At 33.6% G+C, this 26114-nt stretch overlaps 1 protein-coding gene across 2 annotated transcripts in view; it reads left to right on the forward strand.

Annotated features, from left to right (window-relative positions):
* The window catches only part of CSMD3 (CUB and Sushi multiple domains 3), a 1062125-nt gene that overhangs the window by 703853 nt on the left and 332158 nt on the right, over nucleotides 1–26114 (forward strand). For both annotated transcript variants that reach the window (XM_024739588.1, XM_024739590.1), the window contains one exon: nucleotides 18387–18556. In XM_024739588.1, the coding sequence (XP_024595356.1) occupies nucleotides 18387–18556 (170 nt within the window). The remainder of the gene's footprint in view (nucleotides 1–18386; nucleotides 18557–26114) is intronic.

Here is a 26114-nt window from a genome sequence, read left to right on the forward strand (position 1 = left end):
ACTCTTCCTTTATTATATTTTGTTTATGATAGCTCCAATATCCCTAGGGACTCTCTGTATATATAGTTGTGAGCTTTTAAACATATATATAGTTGTGAGCTTTTACACTATATATATGTAAAAGCTACCCCAGAATACCACCACTCTTCCTCATACAGCTTATAGTATGTAGGTTATATTTATGTCTTTCTTTAAGAGTCATATTTGGTGACAGCCTATTATAGATTTTGCAATTAGTAGTTACATTACTGGTTACATTTTATTATATGCACACATTCTATATCTTGTACAAAGTGACTGTAAAAATATTTTATTTGAACCTTTTTGCTTCAGGTTAAGGTAGTTTTCAGCATGCTTCTAGGTACCAATTACAGTACTATCTTAACTATCTGGAAAGATCAACAAACTCTCAATTAAAATTGTCAGGTTCAATAATTTCATGACTATTGCTTTTGGCATTTAAAAAGACATTTCAGGAAATGTGTTTAGATTGTCAATAGGTTAACTCTTGAGAATAAAAGCCCATATTTGTTCAACTTTTGTGAAACACCATACTGTCATGGTTCAGAGCTCCTAAATTAATCTCATGTACTGTGGGTTCTGACAGTTCAAGTTCATGTGTTTTATGATAAAATTTGGTTTACTACATTTTGCATTGATCTATACACACACACAAAAATGTTTTACTACTGTTAAATTTCAGCTCAAAATTTGTTCAGGAAATATAATTTTTTTTTTAAGTTTTATTTTTTACATTTTTATTGGAGTATAATTGCTATACAATGGTGTGTTAGTTTCTGCTTTATAACAAAGTGAATCAGTTATACATATACATATATCCCCATATCTCTTCCCTCTTGCAATTTTCCATACAAATTGTGACAGTTTTTTTTTCTCATTCTGTGGAATATGCCAGTGGTAGTTTGATAGGGATTGCAGTGAATCTGTAGATTGCTTTGGGTAGTATAGTCATTTTCACAATGTGGATTCTTCCAATCCAAGAACATGCTATATCTCTCCATCTATTGGTATCATCTTATAATTTTTTTAAAAAAATTGAATTTGTTGTAGGTCATTGCAAAAAAACTGAATTTTTTTATGATTATTTAAAATATATAACTCAAGAGGACTTTAAAGTGATAAAAGTATGGTATCCAAATTACCAGTAAATAATATTTTTGTAGTATATTGTCTTAGAATAACAGGCTTTAGGTTTTACCTGACTGCTATGCTCTAAAAAAGCTTAAACAGGCTTCTTCAAATCATAAACTTTCAATTCTCTAAAGACAACATAAAAAAATCTCAGAAATATTTTTGTAACATTATTTTAATTTAAAATCACTTTTTTATTTATGATATTTCAAAGAAATTTAAGGTATTAAGTAACCTTCCACTTAAGTTAGAAAGTCTTTAAATTTCAAAAAATTCATATTGTATATCTAAATTCAGCTCTTCTGTTCTATGCTTATTAAATTAATTGAGTTTACATATTATGTAAATGACTGTGATTAATTAAATATATTACTAGGCTCTAAAGGGCTATTATCAGTTTTTATTCATTTTCTAAATTCCAATTAATCATTTCAATACAGTGTAATTTTCATTGCATTCTGGGCCTGTCAATGTGTGCTATGTGATTGTCTTTGATAATTCTGCTTACAAAATGCACTGTAACCAATATTCAGACATGGTGTTGTAATTAGAGAAAGGCAATATTACTACTAAACTACTACTATGATGACTAATACTACCACTTTTACTACTATTTGTCGTTTATTCAGTAACTACTATGTGCCCAGCCTGGTTCTAGACAATTTAAATTTATGATTTCTAATTCTCATTTAGTATAAGAAATTTTAATTAATTCACTGATAAGAAAACTGAGGCACAAAGTTGACTACTTGCCAAAAATCACTTGACTTGCAAGTGGCAAAGCTGGATTTGAAGCCAGAAGAATCTGATTCCAAAACCCCTTCTATGTACAGAGTTGTCATATGAAGGATCAACTTGGTTGCTGACTGTGTTGAGGCTTCAAAGAGTGGCATTATCCTGGGCAGTTAGTCCCCTAATTCAGGACCAGATTGCAGGGTGTGAACTCAACTTTGTTGAAGCCCTCTCAGTGTATTTACATACCAGGCAAGATTGTTAAATATGTATTAATTTATTGGAAGAGGGATATATTTCATTTCAACAATTGCACTATTCATTGTCATTATCATGTTCTTTCTGACATCAGGTTGCTAGGGTTACCAAATCAGTAATCACAACATTGCTTGGAGATCTAAGAGTCAGAGAAAAATGAGATAAACAGGCTGGAAGGATATTTCTCCTAGGCCATTCCAGAGCTTTCAATGGCCCTCTCCCCCAGCTTCCTCCTCCCAACATACATACATATACACAGTTACGAACAACTTCAGGGTGAACCGAAGACCTCTGTTGCAAAGGTCCTGTGTATCTGTTCACCACACAGCTAATTTCTTTTTCTTAGAATTTATTTTTCAGACTTCCAGTTAACTATTTCCTTCTAAAATAAATTATTCTATTTCAAACCAAGATCTATACAAAGTTAGAAATTAAAATTAGTTTTAGTTTAAATCCCATTTTCTGTATGCCTCTTAGATGCCTGTCGCCAGGATTGGAATTTTAGTGTTTCAAAAACCTCTTAATAACCAATTTAGTACAGCAATGTTACCTTTTACACATGGTTCTTTATTCATTCCCAGTTGCTTATGTTTAAGTTTTTAAAATACTCAGCTGTTACAGTCATGGTTTGGCATAAACATTAAAGTTGTTGAATTAATTCATCTCCCAAACTTACCGATTAGAGATAATCATAAGCATAAAGAGGGAACCATCTCTATTCACATTTCCTGGGGTAAGAAATAGCAATTGGTCTTATTAAATCTATTTTTAAAAATATATACCTAGTTTGAGAAGAATATAGAACCTAGTTTGAGATTAATACTCTAAAGTACTATTTTAACTAATACAAATTTACTGAGTATCCATTCAATTACACCAACTCTGGGCTGACCACTCTGCTAGACAATTGGTATATAGTGTCCCAGAGCAATGATAAGTTCCTTGACTTCAAAGGGCAAACAGTCTGAGGAAGACATAAACAGGTAAATAGACAATTTCAATAGAGTGTAATAAATGCCCTAAAAGAGGAGTGACTTCCCAGAGGAAATGATCTCTAAAGGAAACTGAGGGATGAGAAAGCATTAGCTATGTATGGATGGAGAGGATGAGTGTGAATCAGGGCGAAAAAAATCTACTGAGGGGTAACAGCTTCTGCAAAAGGCAGGTATCAAGGAAAAGCAGAATACGTCTGTGGTACTGTTGACAAGCCATTTGGCTGCTGTTCACAGAGATAGGGCACAAAGCAAGCAGAGAAGGCTGTGGACTGAGAAGTTGGAGCAAATACCTTTTGCTTGGGGATTTGAGCTGCTATGGTATGTACAATTGGAGATGTGTGGTGGACAGCAGGATATACAAAGCTGGAGATGGATAAAGAAAACTAGATTGGAAATAAATTTGAGAATCACAGATTGATCAATGAAATGAAATTTTCAGAGGAGGTATAGGAACTTAAAAACCTGTTATATTTTCAGCAAATGAAGCATTTTACAGAAAAGTAAAAACTGTCACTGACCTTACCTTTGACAAATTTATATTATGAATGTTGGATGGGAGATGAACCAAAAAGTTAGTGGCAAAGTGAGTGTTCTGCGAGAAGTCCTAAGAAGATAGAAATTTGTATGGATTGAAACTGTCATGGAAGATTTTTGAAGAAATAAGACTATATATATATGTAGTAAATGTCCAAACTAGAACATGTTAAAATGTCATTTTGACTAGTGAAATGTCTAAATATCTAAAATATGAACATAGTATTCTTAATTTTGTCTCCAGGAAGCTTTTTGGCTGGAGTTAACAAATAATATTCGGTAAATGCTCCTCCTATTTACTTTTAGACAACAACTTGCTTAACATTCATAAACTGTGTTGAAACTTTAACATTTAGAAGTTGTACAGAGTGGTTACATTTTATGCAAGCATATTTTATGTTCCTAAAGACATCACAATTCAAACTCTCTTAAATCATGTGCACATTTCCTACAGTAATAAATGAAGAGGTGAAAGCATAAATTGTTAAGTCTAAAATAGTAGTGATTTTTTTTTCACTTCAATGCTGCTTTAAAATTTTTTCAGCATTTTTATAATATTTTGTAGACTGCTATCTCCTAAATTAACAAAGCATATTGTGGTAGTTAGGCATATTTGCTATATTTTATCACATATAAATTCCATTCTAAAGTTTCTTTATTTCCTTTTTTTAAAAAAATTTTTGACATTAGCATAACTACAATTTAATGAACACTTGGATGCTTGAAAGAAAATTTTATAAGATAACGAAACATGTAAATTATAATTAAAGTGACTGTTAGAATAATAGCAAAGTAATGGTGAGCACCCTTGCTTCACCAGAGACTGTTCCCAGTTCAGAGCCTGAATGATCATTTAAAGATGTACATCCTAGAATCCCTCTACGTTTGTCCCTTTAATAAGTCTCTTCATCAGAACCCAAATAGAGTAAGGGAGAGGAGAACAGAGCATGGTGGAAGAAGGAAGAGGGAAAATTCATTGAGGTAAGGGCAGAGAGATGAGGGTAGACTATACCATGTAGAGCTTTGTTGACCATTACAAGGACTGGTTTTACTCAGAATAAGATGGAAAACCATTAAAGTGTTCTGAACAAAGGATTGTCAAAGGCATGAACATATAGGGATCCTAGAATGTCTATCTCTAAGGATCATTCAGGCTCTGAGTTGAGAACAGACTCCAGGGGAAGAAGAGTAGAAGCAGAAAAAGTGGTGAGTTTGCTACAAAAGTAATTAAGGCACTTCAGCCACAGTGATCTCCTTGCTGTTTCCCCAAATGCCAAACAGATTCCCACTGTATTTGTTATTCTCTCTGCCTGTGGTTCTTTTCCCTAAATAACTGCATACTTGCTCCTTTACCTCCTTCAGATCTCTGCTCAAATGTGATTTCTCAGTGAATACCCTCAGTGAATACCCTTCCTATGTCTCTTCTCTAATTTGCTTTTTCTCCTTAGCAATTATGACCATCTGATCTATTGTTCGATTTACTTATTTTTCTGTCCTTGTTTGTTTCCTGTCTGCCCTCACAGGAATAGATGCTTCATGAAAATAAGGATTTTCATCTCTCTCTTTTTTTCATGTCTGAATCTCTAGTACGAAGAACAGTGTTTAGTACATACTAGACACTCAATAGATATTTGTGAGATGAATCAAAGAGTGTCATTACAAGCACTCCAAAGTATTTATCATGCAAAGCATAGTGTACCAAAGGATGGCAGGCGTTTCCAGTTAAAATAAAGGGGGAAGGTTATGTGACATCAAAATAAACATGGTTTACAACCAGTTTGGTCCACAGCTTTGAAATTGTGAGATTATTATTTTTTAGTTGAAATATTTATGTAAATTAAAATTATTTGTATAAAGTGAGAATTTATTAATATTTGTATTAAGATATTTCAAATTTGTATAATTCAAATTTATATAAAATGAAATTCTACACATGTCATCTGCTACAAGATTTTCTCCTTTTAATTTTTGCTTTAAAGAGCACTTATTCCATAAAGAAATTTAAGCAAAAAAGCACACTAACAAATGAAAACAAAATCCTCTATCTTAATAGCAGCAGTAGTGGAGAAAAAAGGAGCAAAGAAAGAAAAACAGAGCATAACAAACACTGGTAAAGGAAAAAGAAAAATACAGGCACTTTTAGATGGCAGTTTGCCAGAGCAATTCTCAAACCATGTGTATAGAGATCATTTTCTTTCAGTTAGTTTTAGAACACGTGATTTTTGCTTGGCAGATTAAATTCTTCAAAAGTTTGTAATCCGCACTGTCTAAAAATATACACTGCAGGATCACAATATTTTTCCCTTCCAAATAAATTTTTTTCAAAAGAACACTGATCTCAAACTCTGCTTGGAACTCATCTACTGTAGAATCAGTAGTGTTGCTATGGAGAAGTCAGGGAGGGCTAGTCACCACTCTCCAGCTGGTCCTATAATTTATAATCGCCTGGCATGTTGCCCCATACTGCAGTCTGTCCCCAAATTCTTATGATTTATTAGTTACATCCTATTAAGATACAAGACAGAGAATGTACAGCTATGATCTTCAAGGAATCTTCAACCCATCCACTGTGCCTAAGAAACTGGTACAGAGAAGACCAGGGAAGTGGAACAGTTTCTTATTCACAATCATGCAGACCTTAGTTCTCTTAAAATAAAAATTCCATGTTTATATATCTGTCATATCCAGTTGGTAATGCCTCTTAAGAACATGAGGAACTTAATGAGATGAGACATCTCTTAGGAAAACCAAGGGCATTGTACAATTGTTTTTGCAGATTGCACTTCATGCCTGCAAAACCTGATTAAGTTTCACATTCTTTGTGGACTTTCCTCAACCTCTGCAGGCCAAACTGGTTATTCCATTCACAGGGCTCCCATTGAAGTTGTTCATATGTGTTTTTAGAGCACATAGCACATCACATAGAAATTTATTTCATCTGTTTATTTCACTCCTCTACTCCCAGCAAATAGCACAGTGCCTGCTATGCATTAGAATTTCTATTCATCTATGTGTTTAAAATGTAACATTTTAATTCACAGTGCTATATTTTACATGCTTACATTTCTGTCACTTAAAGGAAATCTGGATTCTTATATTTTGTGTTGAGAAATTATTCTGTATTCAGTGTTGTTGCCCAGTAGACACAAGAAGTCACGTTTGAATTTAATTTCATTAGCTAGAATCTGTAATGGGAGTATATAATGACTCAGCGTGTGTTGTTGCCCAAAACAAATGCCACACCAGAACCAATGCTTCATACCTAGTTTGAATACAAAAGCCATCTCCAAAGCCAATAGTCTATTAAGGATCATGCTTTGGAACAAAACATACAGCTGGCACTATTAACGCTTAGCATCTTGCTTCTGATTGTTTGAATTATTTTTAGATTTCTGGACTTTATGTGTGTGTACATGTGTGGAATCCTAAGTGCTCATTCAAAATTCAACTACTTTTTTCTGAAGATATTTTTTTTCTAACTCTTTTATCTATTAATATCAAGAAGATAGCAACTAATTAGTTAACTAAAGTGGCAAAACCCAAGATAGTTCATTTTCTTGGATTAATTTGGTACATTCCATAGAATGTAAATACTCCCTATCTTTCCTGTAAGGAATGTTTCGAAAGGTATTTAGCAACCAGAAGGTGTACCTGCTGGCATATATGTCGTCTCAGGCTGGGACTCTAGCTCCCGATTTTTGTATTCACAGATGTAGAATCAAGGCTAACCTACATTATGAGTGGCATTCCTCAGTCACTCTATCCCCTTGAAACCTTCGAAGTTGAGCTAAAACTTTACATTGTGAAGTTATTTAGAAAATGTTAAATTGTTAGCATATTGATTTTCTTTTTCTTGACATATTTAATTTGCAAAAAAATGTTTCAGTCCATAGTAAATCCTCTCACATCTTAAAAACTCACCTAAAATGCCACAGTTTTCAAAAATTAGTTATAGTTTGCTTTACAGTATATGAATGTAATTATTGAGTACTTAGCATGGTGCATTTTAATACAGTTTGAGAAGGAAAGCATGAGGCTTTTTCCTGAATTGAAATTGTGACATAATATACATCGAACAAAGAGAAGGCCTGAAGTCTACTCCTTTCATCCTCTGGAGTATAGCTAAGAGATGAGAATCAGAAGCTGATGCTCAGCTGATGAAGGGGCAGTCAGACCTAGGGACTTTCCTTATGAGTTTTATTTTGTTTTTGTTTGTTTTGTTTTTTAGGGATAGGGGACGGATCTGTTTCAGGATTTCTGCAGAACTGGAGAGGTACAAGTCAAAATGGCCTTTGGCCACTTATTTATTGGTTATTTAGATCATGTTATACAATTGTTCTTTATCACCACTAAGAAGGGAAGAAGTGGTGAAATCAACAACAACTTGGATTTCAAATAGCTGGGAAAATCTCATATTTAGCACTACCATTTCAAACTTGATGGTAGGAACTAGGGAAATATCAGAGAATTGGGATTATGTATGTTACCCAAAGGACAGAGATTCTGAGAGACCAAAACATTCCTTTACTTTTTGTTGAGGCTCGTTCTTAGTGTTTCTTTAAGTGTGAGAAACAGGGACATCCCTCTGCTCACAAAGGCTGTAATTTAGAGCTTAGGGCAGGATCAACACATCATGCCAGAAATTATTTATAATAAATGCCAAACTTAGTTATGACTCTATTTGTGGAGGTGAGCCTTGGAAACAGTTCTTAAGCGCTTCAGGACTTTTTGAATTCGAAGAGAAATGTGGTAACCACCCCTGAAACCTTACCTGAAAAAAATCATTTAAATGAAAAGTTGCATGTTACAGTTTGGAAAAAAAATATTATTGCTTTTGGAGAGTTTAAGTGGGAATAAATAACTATCTTCAGCTGAAAAATTGTGTGGTTTTTTTCCATACCTGAACTTAGCTAACATATTCCTTAGACATTCATTATATTATACACTTCCCGCTTTAAACGTGCCCTTTTATATGCTTTAAATTTTTTTGCTTACTATAACATTTGGGTCATATTGTTTAGTAGTAGGGGGCACTCAATAGCATAGAAATCACCCTAATATTTAAGAAGCCATGTGGCCCTTATTTGCTTCCTTATCCTTCATTTAAAAATATTAGAAAGACTGTGCTCACTCTAAAGTAATGCAGAAAAACAAAGAGGAAAATGCATAAAGAAGCTGTCTGCTCCCATCTCTTGCTTCCATTCTTCCGCAGTCCCAGGAGAGAACTTTATTACTCTTATGCTTAATCTAAGACTATTTTAGATGAAAGATATTGTATTTTAATCTCTGAATAAGAAACATGTTTTGAACATCCCTGATACCATTTTTTTCACTAAATTTTAAATTAATGAGCCATTTATCTAAAAGCTACAATAGAATTTGTTGCTATATTCTTATAGTACTTTTTCTTATATGTATGTTGTTTCATAGTAGTAATCATAGTACATGTAGAATTCAAATCTGTGTCTTCACTTATCACATTAAAAATCACACAGATTTTCCCAAGTAACTTCCATATTAGTCTAGGTTTAGGATACTAGACTATTAAGTCTTCAGAATCTGAGATGACTTTTGAAAACCCTGCTTAGCCTCTATATCTGTACTATTGTAACATAAACACGTTCAAATCTTAAGTTCAAAAATAACATAAAACAAAAAACAGAACAACTTCCACAAACATCAACAACAGAAAACCTTTCTTTAAACCTGAGTCACTGCTGTCTATCCTTGTATCTTTCTACCTCCCTTTACAGCCAGTATCATTAAAGTCCTTGTCTTACTCTTTTCCTTCCCAACCTCTTAACTACCCAAAGCAGTGAATTTTTAGTATTCATCTTAATTTAACTCTCTCTGACATTTAATACTACTGAGAATTTTTTTCTTGAAACTATCCCCTCCCTATTCTTCCATGATACTACCTTCTGTGAATGTCCCTTTTGCCTCCCACTTAAATTCTGATGCTCCATGAATTCTGGACTTAGTTTGCTCTTCTTAATTCATGTAGTCCCATGACTACAGCTATGTCTAGCTGCTTAGTGGACTTCTGCCCCTGATATCCCATAGACATACTAAATTCATCACATGCAAAAATAAATTCACCAACGTACGCAAAGCCACTCCTCCTTCTCTAACTTTTACTTTCAATCTCCTCTTCCTCCATCGTTTTAGTTCAAACGTTCACCATCTTCTAATTGACACACTACAATAAATATTCTCTAGGTTTTTGTCCCTTTAGGAACCCAGGGCTATAATCCATTCCCCATAGAGCTGCCCTAATGGGTTTCTCAAATCTGATCGTATTTTTCTCTCCTTAAAACTCTTCAGTGGATCTCCAGTGCCTATGTGATAAAATCTGAATTTCTTAGAACGGCACATGAGCTACCGGTTCTTCTAACTATGTCAATCTCATTTACCCATTTGTGCTTTCATTTTAGCAGTTCCCTTGGCCTGGAATCTCTTTTTCATATATTATAATCACTTCTTTGATTCAGATCAAGGATAACCTATTCCATGAAGTCTTCCCTGACATTATTGTCTCATTGATACTTTAAAATGTATAATTTCCTCATTTTTACCATCCTGGGCCATTACACAAACTTGTGTCACACTACAGATTACACATTTGTGCACATACCAGTTTCCCTGTCTGTCTGTCCTCTATACTACATATTACATGAGGATAAGGAACTTATCCTAAAGACCTAACATAGTACCTGGTATGTCTATAGGTATTATTTGTTAATAATATTATTTTTAGTGAGTAAATTAACTTTGCACAGTAGACCCTAAATAGCTGTGTAGGGAAGGAAGAAACCATGGAAGGACACTGTCAGGTTATCGGAATTCCTCCACACTTTTTCACTGAAAATTGTGTATTTGATTTAAAAAAATGTTTTGAGCTTATGTCTTGGTAAAAGAATAATTCTGCATGGCAATAACGATTACTGTGATTTTTCATGGTAAAAAAATGAATATATAAAATGCTATAAAATTGAATTTTTAAGGTGAAAAATAACAAATCCCAAATTAAATTCTTCCAGTGAAAACATTTTAAGGCACTCTTGATCTGTAAATAACTTTAACAAGCACTAATCTGTGCTTGGATACATGCATGCAGTGTATTTAGAGAGTCTAGAAAGAGAAAGCCAGTTAAGTATCACTGTTGTCTAAGAAAAGCAAAGGCAAGGGAAAAAACCTGACTTTATATAAGTAATACTAATGGTTCACATACTTTCAGTGGTGGCATAAGGAAATTAATAACTCTTTACACTCTAATTTTCACCCCCTTCTAAGAATCCAAGCACTAAGTACCTATTTGAGAAAAAGAAATCTGACAAAACATTTCTAAAGAACAAATGTGGGGACTTCCCTGGCGGTCCAGTGGCTCAGACTTCACACTCCCAACGCAATGGGCAAGGGTTCAATCCCTGGTCGGGGAACTAATGTCCTGCATGCAGCATGGCATGGCCAAAAACAAAGAAACAAAAGAGCGAATGTGTTATTAATACTGCCAAGTTATAAAGGAATATTAGAAGTGTTCCTAAATATATTAAATCTTATTAACATATTTTACTATATTTTACAGTTTCAGATGCCTATTTCAAAAAAATTTAATATCTCTGAAATTAGTACGTATCTCACAATCAATGGCTACCATAGATTATTCACACATTTTTGCTTTCTTGTAAACATATAAAATAATGATGTCTCTTTCAATGGTGTCTTAATTTGATGAAATACAGTAGAAATTAGATATGGAACAAAGTGCGCTCAATTAGCTGATAAAAGCTAAAAAATAAAGTAAGTTCACATATATGACAGAAAAAAGTGATTGATTTGACTATGGCAGTTTCAATGTCCCCACACCTTCCTATGTGAACACAATCACATATAACCATTATTTTTCCTCTGGTAGTAATTTAACATATGGGAAATATATTTCTGCTTAATGCTGTACTTTACTTGACTTAGGATACCATATGTTTAGGTTCGAAACTTTCTAAGTTTTTTTGAATAATACAAGTCAAGTTTATTTTAATCACTTTAACAAAACAATTTGAAAATAACCCACGGTGACTTCCAGCATAAAAGAAGAGATTCAACTGCAATGCAAATCTTAAAAATAATTGCAAACGTCACTAGTCATAGACATTTTTCAAATTTCCCAGCCAAGTTACTAAAAAACATTTTACCTGTTTATCTGAAAATATGTGACTGTGTGCAATAGACGCTACCAGGTTCTGTTGTTGTTTTTTTGTTTTTTGTTTTTATCCCAGTAATGGAGATTAATGATGCATAGGCTGTCCTGTTTTTTAGTAAGAAAAATATGAAATTCAGTGGGTATTCTTGGTCTACTGAATTCCTCACTGTAGCTATGACTCTTATCACCTGAGTCCAGTACACATATCTCTCCTACTCCAATCCGACCAAAGCAACATTCATCAAAGTATTATTTTCAACTAAGCAAAGAGTTTCATTTTGGTAACTCAAATAGATTTCTTAATCTGTAAGTTTAAATTAAAAAAAATATTTTATATGAGTAGGATTTGTTTTTCACAAAATTAAGGCATCATAATAAACAGCATGTAGACTGGAGATTTCACAGAAAATATTTATATCCTGTAAAGAGCCCTGAGGGCCTATTCTCCAACAATGTTTCCCTAACACTCTGCTAAATTATGTAATGTTTTCATATTATTAATTCCTGTCATTTAAAGATGACCTCTCAGTTAAAATCAGAGAGAAGAAACATTATCACATGATTAATAGTGATTATTTAACATTGATTATTTTGTAGGAAATTCATATTAACAAATTTAGGGTTATAAGTTAGTGACATCAGTTATCAAGAACAGGTATTCATCCTAGACCAAATAATAAAAACAAGGTGCTGTGCTTATGTTAAGGTAGGGAAAAGTGTCCTTTCTTCACTTCCACAGAACATTGCAAACCTGAACTCTGAAGCAATTCTTTTCTAACTCAAAATCTCAAAAAAAATTTTTATGAATGTAGCTCATTCAATCTTCTCCTCTATTCTTCATCTTCTGCAACCAACTTAGTGACATTTTCCTTTCATACACACCTCAAAAAAACATTTTTTCCCCTACTGTGCCAGATAAACAACAAAAGAAACCCTACCTCTAACTAGATGTTACACAAAGTTTTTCTCATACTGGGTCTTTTAGTTCTCAGAACCTGTCATGGTCCCCCCCATAGTGTTTTCAGACATGTTCCTTCTGTGTGGGATATTCTTTCTCCCAACCCGCCTTCTGCCATCACCCTTAATATCCTCATTTCAGTCCTTCAGGGAAGTGTTGACTTTACTCAGAACAGTCAGGGCTTCCAGTTACATGTTTTCACATACTATATGTTTATTTGAATGATTATGTAGTAAACATCTGTCGTTCCACTGGAAAGTAAGTTACATGAGGAGCTCCAACACTCTACCTCCCATATGCAGTACAGAGTAAGAATTTAATAAATATTTATCAAATGAATCAATCAGTTTTTTCCGAATCAGAGCATATTATTATCTGCTTCTAGCCATTTTAAACATCTTAGTATACATTACCTGCCAAGGTACTCTGTTAAGCTTATATTTATTATGACAAATGTTTCACAGACACATATTACATTACATGTGCAATTTGTCACAGCATCTGACCGAAACCCTAGCATTGCCCTGATGCAATAAGTCCCAGATTTGTGTTTGTTCAGTGACAGCTGAGTACTGTCCATAAATGTCACTCTGGTGGGAGATGATGGCTATTTTTCAACTCAGCTTTATCACTTGGATTTTAGGACTTCTTTTACTCAAATTCTGCTTTCCTGTGTAGTTGATGGGTTTTGTCTTTTTTTTTTTTTTTGTGGTACGCGGGCCTTCTCACTTTAAAATGTGCCTTGTAAAAACTTGCTGTGGTAGTTATGTCATATACAATGAAAAGGTTGTAGTTTGGGTATTTTTCCTGGACATTCATGAACATTGCAGCCATGACTATTTGTGAGAATTATCTCTTATACTTCCACATGACATTGTTTCACTTATTCCTTTCACCATCACAGGCACCCAATGCTGGAAAGAACCGTAACAGTATTACTTAATATCAAGTCATTTTTTTCCTTATTTGAACCCTGAAACTGCATCACTTGGGGACCAGATGTGGTGCTTACATGTGGAGAAAACATCATGTACAAAGGCTTAGAGTGTGACACTGTGGCAAAGGGCCAGTAGCTCAGGATAGGTGAATTACAAGGTCTATGGGAAAGAATGGTGGGTAATAGCTAGAAAGGCAGCGGTAACATTATAAATGGCCTTGTTTGGCATCCTGTGGATTTGATTTGCTGATGGTGAGTATTTGTTAGGCAGAAGGTATAGGATCAGATTTGCATTTGGAAAATATCATTCTTAGGTTATTACACAACAGACCAGACATAGAAGTATGTTCATTGCTAGACTGGGGCAGAAGGTCAAACTGTGGAAAGTTAATTGTTAATTTCAACATTTGATCCTGTTCAATTCCAGTTGGCAAGCAAGACTGCTGTAGCCTAAGGGTGGAAAGAAAGCTTATACAGGGCAAATGTTAGTACTACATCGAGTGCTGGGGAGCCAGTGTTTTGTATACTTTAAAATTAAAAGGTAAAATCAAAGATGAGGTTCCATGTAAAAATAAGTTTATTAATCACCTAGCTTCTGGAGTTTGGCACTGTGGCTAAATAAGTTCCTCTGTAACTTATTGTTAGTAGAAAATTTTATTTTATTAAAACTCATCAAAAAATAAACTTGTTCATTTTCCTGTATATGTAGGTAGAACATTCTGAACAGATTTTTATCATTTTATGTTTCAAGATCTTTTCTTGATATGAGATTATCATTCTGAATGTTAATAATTATGTATAATGGAATGCAGATTTATAAATTATATGTGGGATGAATGTATTCTGACCTCCAGGACATACCCCAGCCTGCACAAAATAATCCTCTTAATTTTTAATATAATGTCCTTAAATAGTGTGTGCATCAGTTAAAGTGTAAAGGAAAAAGTGAACAAACTACCAGTTCACCTGGGATGATCTCAATTTACAACTGCTGTGTGGGATAATTATTAATGATGCCTCCTTTCATACTAAAAGAGTACTTTGATCTGGAAGAGAAATTATATGTTCACCCTTTTAACACCATAGGCAATGACTGATAAATAGATCCCAGGGTAAATCCCAGCTCTGATACATACCATTTGTTCAATTTTAGCAAGAAAACTCACTTTGGTGTCTTCATCTATGAAACTGGAGAAAATAAGTTTTACCTTGTAGATTTGTACTTTTATGAAGAATAAATGCAGAGTTGGCTTTATGGATGTGAAACCCATGCAGTCCCACAGTGGGGGGCTTCATGCTGAGAATGGCCATGCTTTGTTTAATGCTCTACTGATCTCTTGAAATTGTTAACATGTTTTCAACAAGTGTAGTACATTTTCCTTTTGTACTGGGCCCCATAATTTATGATGAGTCCTGATTAAATGGAAATGTGCTAATTTAATCCAAATTTTCTTCCTTAATTCTTCCGTTCTGGTTTAAGTCCTGATTTTATTTCACCAAGTAGAAAATCATTTATAGTCATTTTATAATGCAAATGTCACTGGAAATATTCAATAAACAATCTGTAAGAGGTATAGAAAAGTTTCATTTGAGCCAAACAGGATTATAGTCTGGGAGACAGTCACTCAGATAACTCTGAGGAGCTGCTCCAGAGAAGCACGATTTTCAGCACAGTTTTATATCTTTTCAGAGCAAAGAAAGTCAAGCAAGTTGGGGATACATCCCTTTAAAGTTTAAAAAAAAAAAAAAAACAGATCAGCATGTGTACAGCAAGTCAGTATGTCATTGGCATCTGTGAAGGGAGTCTTATTACCAAAGGAGTACCAGCATTGGCATCCCAGGAAAGGAGGCATTTAATCTTTATTTTTAACATGGGCATTCTTTGCTTCTGGTCAGTGTACACTTTTTTTTTTAATGATTAAAGCAGATGTACAATGTATGTCCAATAAGCCACAAACAGGCTGTTTTAATTAGCATAAAATTCAAGTTAAATAATGTATTAACCAGAATGATTTTCCCATACCCCAATATGTGAACATTTCTTCCATTAAAATCAACTGAAAATTAAAATATAACAAAAGCAGGTTATTGTTCATATGAAAGGAATTTCCTTTATATTTTACACTAAAAACCAGTGTTTATAGTAGAAGGCACTTACTACCTATTCAAATTTTGAGAACATTACAGTAAATTATTAGTATATTTTGAAGTAAATTATCATTTGGCCTTTATTTGGGGGGGTGTTATATTCAGTTAAAATAATTTTAATATCATAAATAATTCTCCAAAATTAGAAAGAGTCCTCTGGCTTTTCACACCTAAGTGTCTTTCTACACCTGAATAGTCACACTGGGGACAGTATAAATATCCTAAACTATTTTTCTTTGTATACAACATGATGCCACCATTAGTACATATACTTAAAATATTCATAATAATAGCTTTAATGTATCAAGCTCTTGTTGTATGCCAGTTTCCTGCTAAATGCTCTACATGTATTATCTACATATAATAATACACACACACATACACACACACAAACATCCCTATGAAGAGGGTACTATTATTTCCATAATAGTAATTACAATATTGAGGCTTAGAGAGAATAAATAACTTGCCAAAGCCATATAGATAGAAGATAGAGCTTAATTTTGAAACTAATCTCTGAATTTTAAAGCCTGAGCTGCTAATCAGTGTTTCAGTATTTTGCAAGTTGGCATTCAAGTACATATTCTCAGAATTACATGATTCTATAACATAGTTTAAAACTGTCTGTATTCCCTAATAAATAATCTAACTGATAAACGTATATGTGCATTCTGGATCATCTGTATGACCTGGGAACGTTTGTCTCCATGCCCCCACAAGCATGCCTAGATTCTAATAAGCTAGTGAGGAGGAAATGAGGCAGATTTAAAATGTAAATGATTCCTCTAAGATCAAGAACAAGACAAGGATGTCCACTCTAGTCACTTTTATTCAACATAGTTTTGGAAGTCCTAGCCACGGCAGTCAGAGAAAAAAAAGAAATGAAAGGAATCCAAATTGGAAAATTAGAAGTAAAACTGTCACTGTTTGTAGATGACATGATACTTACATAGAAAATCCTAAAGATGCTACCAGAAAGTTATTAGAGCTTATCAATAAATTTGGTAAAGTTGCAGCATACATAATTAATACACAGAAATCTCTTGCATTCCTATACACTAACAGTGAAAGATCAGAAAGAGAAATGAAGGAAACAATCCCTTTTACCATCACATCAAAAAGAGTAAAATACCTAGGAATAAACCTACCTAAGGAGACAAAAGTCCTGTACTCCAAAAACTATAAGATACTGATGAAAGAAACCAGACATGACACAAACAGATGGAGAGATATACTATATTCTTGGATTGAAAGAATCAATATTGTGAAAATGACTATACTACCCAAAGCAATCTACAGGTTCAGTGCAATCCCTATCAAATTACCAATGGCATTTTTCACAGAATTAGAACAAAAAAATGTACAATTTGTGTGTAAACACAAAAGACCCCAAATAGCCAAAGCAATCTTGAGAAAGAAAAATGGAGCTGGAGGAATCAGGCTCCCTGACTTCAGACTATACTACAAAGCTACAGTAATCAAAACAGTATTGTGTTGGCACAAAAAGAGAAATATAGATCAATGGAACAGGATAGAAAATCCAGAGATAAACCCACGCACCTATGGTCACCTAATCTATGACAAAGGAGGCAAGAATATTCAATGGAGAAAAGACAGTCCCTTCAGTAAGTGGTTCTGGGAAAACTGGACAGCTACATGTACAAAAATGAAATTAGAACACCCCCTAACATCGTACACAAAAATAAACTCAAAATGGATTAAAGACCTAAATGTAAGGCTGACGCTATAAAACTCTTTAAGTATTATTAAAATAGAAATAATTTAAATCAATATTGGCAGTTTATGAATTTTTTGTTTTTGTTTTACCTTAAAAGGTCTTGAAGGAGCTTTATTGGGTGACACTTCATGTGACTGATTGTTAACATCATATCATTAGTTCTTATTATTATTTTATGCTTTGTTAAAATAATATTATTATTATTGATATTATACTGACTGCTCATCTTGATCATTTTCATTTCCTCATTAGGTTTTTTTTCTTTTACCTGATTTTTGTTAATATTTAAGTATTTAAACAGTAAAGCATTTAAAGGTAAAGAATCATTCTAAAATGAAATTGATCTCTCCCCTTTTTTTATACTTTAAAATAAGTAAATTATAAATTTAAACATAACAAGTTAATCAGAGATCTACAAACTTAAAATACTTCCTGAAAATCTTTTGCCCTCATCCTTTTCCATGCTATCCTTTCATCCAAGGTGGGGGGGGGAGATACTGAAACTATTGTGTATTTCTGTTTATGTACAGTGTTCTGTCCAGAGGCAGTAGTCCCTTCTTCCTATCTATTATATGAGAAGGAGTGATTCATCTACAACGTAAAGCCCTTCTGTACATTATTTTCATGTTAGCCTCTAGCTAAAATAAAATGCATTTACACTTCCATACATTACATTACTTGAAATGATAATGCTTTCTATTAAACTGTACTTCAATATTCTGTTTTACCTGCAGCTGAATGTGGTGCATCTGCAACAAGTAATGAAGGAATTCTGCTCTCTCCAAATTATCCACTCAACTATGAAAACAACCATGAATGCATTTATAGTATTCAGGTTCAAGCAGGAAAGGGAATCAATATTTCAGCCAGAACATTTCATTTAGCACAAGGAGATGTTCTTAAGGTAGGTGAACTCAGAATATTTATATTTTGATCATTTTAGTCATTAAGTATACATTAATACATATATACATGTATATGATATATATGTATATATAATCAACCATAAGTTGATTCTGCCATTCATAGATTTAAATTATACATTATTTCCCATTTTCCTGTCAGTATTTTTACTGAGATAGAATGTTTTCTTTCTAATGTTTATTTGTAATAAGAAATTTTGATTTATGATACATGAATTTTTTTCATGACATAAACCCGTTTATAATATTGTTTTAAAAAGCAAAATACAGAATTTTTTGTAATAGAAGAAAAAAGAAAATGTCTAGTGAAAATGCTCTAAGATATTACCAATAGCTATTCACTTCCTCTACTCCAGTAGTCTCTCCTGTGCTTTGTAATTTAGTTTCTGAACCCAATTTGCTACATAGCTGTTTTCTTTTTTTTTTTAACATCTTTATTGGAGTATAATTGCTTTATAATGGTGTGTTAGTTTCTGCTTTATAACAAAGTGAATCAGCTATACATATACATATATCCCCATATCTCCTCCCTCTTACATCTCCCTCCCACCCTCCCTATCCCACCCCTCTAGGTGGTCACAAAGCACTGAGCTGATCTCCCTGTGCTCTGCGGCTGCTTCCCACTAGCTAGCTATTTTGCATTTGGTAGTATATATAAGTCCATGCCACTCTCTCACTTCGTCCCAGCTTACCCTTCCCCCTTCCCATGTCCTCAAGTCCATTCTCTACATCTGTGTCTTTATTCCTGTCCTGCCCCTAGGTTCTTTAGAACCATTTGTTTTTTGATACATGAATTTTAATGTTTCAATAACACCAAAATAAGAACACTTTCATGCCAAATATCTTATATTCAATAAATATTATCTATGAAACATAATCCATAAATGGACAGTTATGATGTTTATTAAGTAACTTATTTCTGTTGATACATAGATAACTCTTTGCATTTATGACTATGAAAAAGTTTATAATTTATGAATATATCTAACAATATCTATAAATTATTTAAGAAAAAATATACCTTGTTGATAATAAACATTTAGGACAAAATTTGTTAATTTATTTAAAAAATTTGAAATAATCAAATTTAAAGATACGATTAAAGGGAGTTCCCTGGTGGCTAGTGGTCAGGACTCAGTGCTTTCACTGCTGTGGCCACAGGTTCAGTTCCTGGGTGGGGAACTAAAATCCTGCAAGTGGCACGGCGCTGCCAAAAGAAATTTTTTTTAATGATCTGATTTTAGGCAAATGAATATTTTCATACTTGCTGATCCATATTTTTCAAAGTAAGTGTTTTGATAAATACAGTTTATATTCATTATCGGAATAAAAGTAAACACTTCTATAAAATCACATTTAAATATTTAAAAAATGATCACATACATTTTTTTTTCTCATTATCAAGATTTCATTAATCCAGGTAAGAAATTCAACATATTTCTGTTTTCACAAATCTTGAAAAAATTTATGATATCCCAGGTTGACTGGGGTGGGGGACTTTTATTTAAGCAGTGATTTTAAGGTTGTTGGTTATGTTCTTCTTTTAAAAAGAATATTAATTTGATGATAATTGATGGTTCTCTAACACAAACAGTTCTGTATGCTTGTAAGATTTGTATAGACATGGGAAAGATTTCCTGCAGTACACTTAGATATATACAATTTTAGTATTAATTTAGAGCCATTCCCAATTTTTGTGCTTTTCCTCAATAGGCAACAGAAACTCACTGTATTATATCTTCAACTTCCAGTTCATTGTTTGGATTTTCCTGTTAAAATAGGTTTATTTGCTAAATTGGAGTCAACATTGAGATTAATGGGATACTTGTACTTAGAATTAAGGCAGTGGTTATTTATTTATTTATTTATTTGGCTAACTGTGGGGAAAAAATGTATCAAGGTATAGATCAGAAATATGAGTGTAGCTACTAAACTGTATCACATAGCAACAATAATAAACATGTATTTGTAAGTTAAAAGTCAGGAAATGCTTCCCCATGCCTACCACAATCCTTCCTAAAATATTTCTCTGCTCTCAGTGATGCTTGACATTTCTACATTACTTTTCCATACTGAATGATGTTTATTTTTTGGAAAATTCATTAGGGATAACAAGTGATGCTTTTTAAAAAAAATAGCCCTAATATGTTTCTCAGAGTGCTTTCTAACATATTACTTATTTGGAATAAAATCATATGCATTTGTGATGTGTGTTCCCTTGAGGAAGGGTGGGACCTCAGTAATAAGTGATAGTGTGAGGGGACGTGATGGTGAGAGACAAAGGAAAGCAGAAAAACTCAATTTAAGGCCCTTTAGCGGATTTCATTAAATAGTGACTTTTCTTTCATGAGTGAAAGGAAGAAAATTTATATTCCCAGAATTTTTTTAAAAATTATATCTTTCCTAGAATAAATATATGTTTTCCAAAGTTGAAAAGATTATATACTAAAATTAACCTGGAAACACACCAATTCGATTATCCTTCTACTGATAGTCTAACCTGGGATTTATTCTAAATTATCACGTTAAAAGAACTTCAGTAAGCCATACTACAGATATGGTTGGGGATGGGCTTTTAAACGCTGTCTGTCTTCATGGTCTCTCCACCAGTGTAAGACGTAAAATGCTTGTATGTTATTTTTCTCATTAATTCCATGGATGACTATTAGGTCAAAGATACCTACTGACACAGGCACAGTTAGGCATGCACAAACAGACAATGTACTCTGCAAAGGACAAATGATTACTTCTCAAAGACTGTTAAGCCCAGAGTCCTCTCAGGATGGAAGGTCATTTGCCTCACTGCAAACTAATCCACGAGAGCCCATTCTCAACCCCAGCACTTTCCAATATTAAACCTAGTAGAGTCAGTTCTCTTTCTCCATTCCAACTAAGACATAAGAAGAAATAAGAAAAAAAAATAGCCCATTATGGAACTCTCTGCCCCTTGACTGAGAGATTCAAAAGCATTGTTTTTCTTTATGTGGTAGGATCGGCTACGTTCTTTGGAATGACATTCTCTTGTAATCTTTACATGGGTATAAGGCTTGGAAGAAGGTTTGTTTTCTTCTGGTTTCACTTACTATATTACATCACTGTACTGGATTCTGATAAAAACAAAACAGCAACAACAATAAAAAACAATGTGTGTTATTTATCTATATCTATACACACACAAAAACAACTTTCCTTTCCAGTAGCTCATCCTGTAGGATGATGCTTGTTTACTCATTCACCCACTCTCTCTCTCCCTCCTCCTGCTTTTTATAAACACCTTAGTTATTTATAACCACACTAGCAAAGTTTCAGTAGATCTGGGGAAAGTAGGTTCAGTTGGTTTGCACCTGGGATTAAGGAATTTTATAAAGCCCTCCAGATTATGTGATGACTAGCAGGTTTGGGAATTATGAATATATCTTTCCTTGGTTCTGTTACTTTCAATGGGCAAGAATATTGAACTTCCCAATCCCTCACTCAAAATATGTAACTTAATTAATTCTTTTAATTAACATTTATAGATGGTGTTTATTATATGTAGGCTCTAAACTGTCAATAATGAATAGCTCTCCTTGTCAGCTGGATAGGAAAAAAGCTGAATACCAATCAGAAATACTAGTTATGTTTTTGTTGTCGCTGTGTTTGTTTTTATTTTCAGAAAAAGGCTAGGCACTATGTTTAGATAAAGAAATGTAGCAGGGAAATAATTCAAGACAATCTTTTTACCACAGTCAGCATTATGAAGTTTAAAGACATTTCTTACGCAAAATGTAGACTAAATGGATTATTATGGAGAAGAGCCAGTAAAGTATCCCAAAATTGGTTTTGAGAGTCCAAAAGAAAGGGTTAGGAGATGTATATCATATTTATGAAAAACTAGATAGTTGAAGGACTTAATAACATTCTTTTAGAAATATGATGAGAGGGTTATTAATGTGTTGCTATTGTTGTTTTCTAAGATGTATTATTTTTAAGCTCTTTCATAACCTATTTGTGAATCTTTGGCAGTACCACGTGTGAGAGCCTATTGTTAAATTTTCAGTACTTTTGTGAGCTGGTTGTTAAACATAGCCATTATTAAAAATTAAATTATTACAATTGAATTACAATTAAATTAAAAAACAAAGGTAATAAATGCAACTTTTCATTTCCTAATTATTTTACTACTTTAACTATAATCGGTGCTTTTTTTTTTTTTTTTGCGGTACTTGGGCCTCTCACTGTTGTGGCCTCTCCCATTGCGGAGCACGGGCTCTGGACGCGCAGGCCCAGAGGCCATGGCTCACGGGCCCAGCCGCTCCGCGTCATGTGGGATCTTCCCGGACCGGGGCACGAACCCGCGTCCCCTGCATCGGCAGGCAGACTCTCAACCATTGCGCCACCAGGGAAGCCCTTATCGGTGCTTTTGAGGTTACTTATATATACTGTATCTGTGTGTTGGAAATACTATGTCAGCTTGTCCATCTCTTCCCAACTCTGTATTCAACAATGTCACATTGATAACTTGATATTAGCCATAGTAAGTGTTTACACTGCAGAAATTGGCAAATACTACAGACCCTGACTTGGTTTATTGCTTTGCTCATTGTCAGTACATAAGTAGAAACGGGTTGTATCTGTAGCCATTATATTATGAATAGCACAAAAAATTGAGAAAATATCTTTTCTAGTATTTGGAAACTATTATTCAGTTTAGCAAAGAAGTTGCTCATATCATTTACAAACCAGTGACATTCTGATATAACATCGTTTTTGATGTTTCATTTTCATCTCACTTGTTAACAAAAAAATCAAGCAATAGGGCTTCCCTGGTGGTGCAGTGGTTAAGAATCTGCCTGCCAACGCAGGGGACACGGGTTTGAGCCCTGGTCCGGTAAAATCCCACATGACGCGGAGCAACTAAGCCCATGTGCCACAAGTACTGAGCCTGTGCTCTAGAGCCCACAAGCTGCAAATACTGAGCCCGTGTGACACAACTGCTGAAGCCTGTGCACCTAGAGTCCATGCTTTGCAACAAGAGAAGCCACTGCAATGAGAAGCCTGCACACCTCAGAGAAGAGTAGCCCCCGCTCGCCGCAACTAGAGGAAGCCTGCATGCAGCAACAAAGACCCAATACAGTCAAAAATAAATAAATAAAAATAATTTTTTTAAAAAAATCAAGCAATGTTCATTTAAGAACAACTTTTGTCTGTAAGTTGCAGTTATAAGTTGCAGCTACAAAAGTTTGGCAAAAAATACTGAAAGTGCTCTGTAAGAATCAATTAGCTCTATGGAATTTTCAATAATGAGTATTGTATATTTTATTCCTGTGTATAAATAGGATGCTACACATTTAAATCAGTGATTCACAAATGACAGTCTGTGAGCCAAATCAGACTGACACCTCTTTCTGTAAATACAGTTTTAATAGGAGAAAGCTGTGTTTATTCATTCACATATTGTCTACGGCTGCTTCTGTGCTAGAAGGGCAGTATTGAGTAGCTGCCACAGAGATGTTAACAGCCTAAAATATTTACTATCTAAACCTTTTCAGAAAAAGTCTGTCAATCTCTCTTTATATCAATAAAATTTACTTAAAAAACATATATATGGGTATGTACATTCACCAGTTTGGTTTGTTTGAGAGCTGGGTTTTAAATATTTTCTAGCCCACCAGTGATCTCATAAGTCTACCACATGTGTCTACTAACTCTGCTTGTTGTTCACTGATAATCCTCTGTTATTTCTCCCTTCAAAAGCACTCTGTAAATATCCATTTGTACAGAGTGCTATGATAGGCCTCATAAAACCCTTCCTTTTCTCCCCTACTGAGGATCACAGAAGTGAAATGATGTGTGACATTCCAATCAGCTTTGATGGTAGAGCTGGGACCACAAAGCTAAGGCCCCTGAAAACCTGACCCCTCATAGCATTCCCAACTCCCTCCCTGATACATACCAACTCTTAATTGAGTACACATTGTATAGCTATTGTAAAGACAAATATTTGAGTACAAACAAATGTTTTCTTCTCTGTTACATATCATCTTTGGAGAGAACATAATAAGATTTAAAATATTGTCCTTTTTAACAATTGTAAAAATTATTTATTCTTTTTCATTCAAAATTTGAACTCTAACTCAACTTATTATAAAAAATTATTTAAATTCCAAATCAACCTATAAAACAAATGGCCAAAATGAAAATTCTAGTATTCATGAGCAGGAATGATTTGAAGGTTTGTATGATTATACTCACATGCGTGTGTAATTTCTCTCTTTTTACTTTACTTTTTTATGTACTTTTTGCTCTTGGGTTCAGATAATAGCTTATTTGCTAAATTCACTAGAGAAATGACTGGGAATATACTTTCTAATCATACATTTATTATGTCATTAACAACAAAAACAGTTTTAAGTGTCCATAAGCAGTTCATCATAATAGGGTTTGACCTTCCATATATAGGAGGGTCTGTACACCATAACTAATTTCAGGCCCTGATCCATTACAAAAGGTTTTATAATTGAAACATGGCAGTATTAAGTTCTAGTCTGTTCTAGTGTAGGACTACCAAATTAATTGCAACCTTATAACAAATTAGAGTCTTATCAAAGAGCTTCATTAATGTTATAAAAGCCCTCAATGCCTTTCACAATATTAATTCTTAAGAAAACTTGAAATCTACATTTGATATAAAAGTAAGTCTTCATTATCTGAATTAGGCTCTAAGTAACTAAGAATATTTCTATTGTGAGCACCAGTTCTCTCCCTTCCAATTAAAAAGTATACTATTATAATTAGCTTAGTCTTTTTTAGCTTTCTAAATTTCTGAAAAATAAAAATAGATATTAAGACATATCTCAAAAAAATAATATATTTCAGAAAAAAGAAAATCAGCTCAAATAAATAAAAACATACTTAAAGATCCTGATTTTAAGTAGAAAAGCAGTGAGAAATAATGTCAAAATTTCTTTGTGATTCTGATCAGACCCAGTATAATCACTCTGTACTGTAAACTTATTTTTAAATGAAAGGCACATTTTGTTTGTTTTATTTTCTTATTTGTATGATTGCATTCATGTCTACTTCAAATGTAATTTGTCTTTGGCTACACTGCTTTGTCCTTCCTTGTTGCCTTTATGCGTCCATATATATTTGAATACACTTGAAGGATTTTATTTACAAGTTAAACAGCATGGACTTGATCATAGCTATAAAACCCTTCTCTTTTTAAAGCCTTCCTAATTAACACTTGTTTTTCATTTTGAATTAACAATTTTATACATGCTTCCAAAATTTCGTAGCTGAATGATCACACTTCAGCAAAAGTTGCGTTTTCTGACACACGTTTCCTTGTCTCTGAATTATTGCTGATGGCTACTATTCTTAAGAAATGAAAAGTTGGCTCCTATGTAATCAAACAAAAAAAATTCCTGAGCTAACAAACCTCAATATTTGGTTCAGCTTTGTTGAAGACAAATTCTTGCTGATAACTAAAACAGAGATGAATTTGTATGATAAATTAGGTTCCACAAGGGGTTCCTGGTACTCCCATATAATTTT

Source organism: Neophocaena asiaeorientalis, unplaced genomic scaffold, assembly GCF_003031525.2.
Source record: "Neophocaena asiaeorientalis asiaeorientalis breed wild unplaced genomic scaffold, Neophocaena_asiaeorientalis_V1.1 scaffold533, whole genome shotgun sequence".
Classification (NCBI taxonomy): Eukaryota; Metazoa; Chordata; class Mammalia; order Artiodactyla; family Phocoenidae; genus Neophocaena; species Neophocaena asiaeorientalis.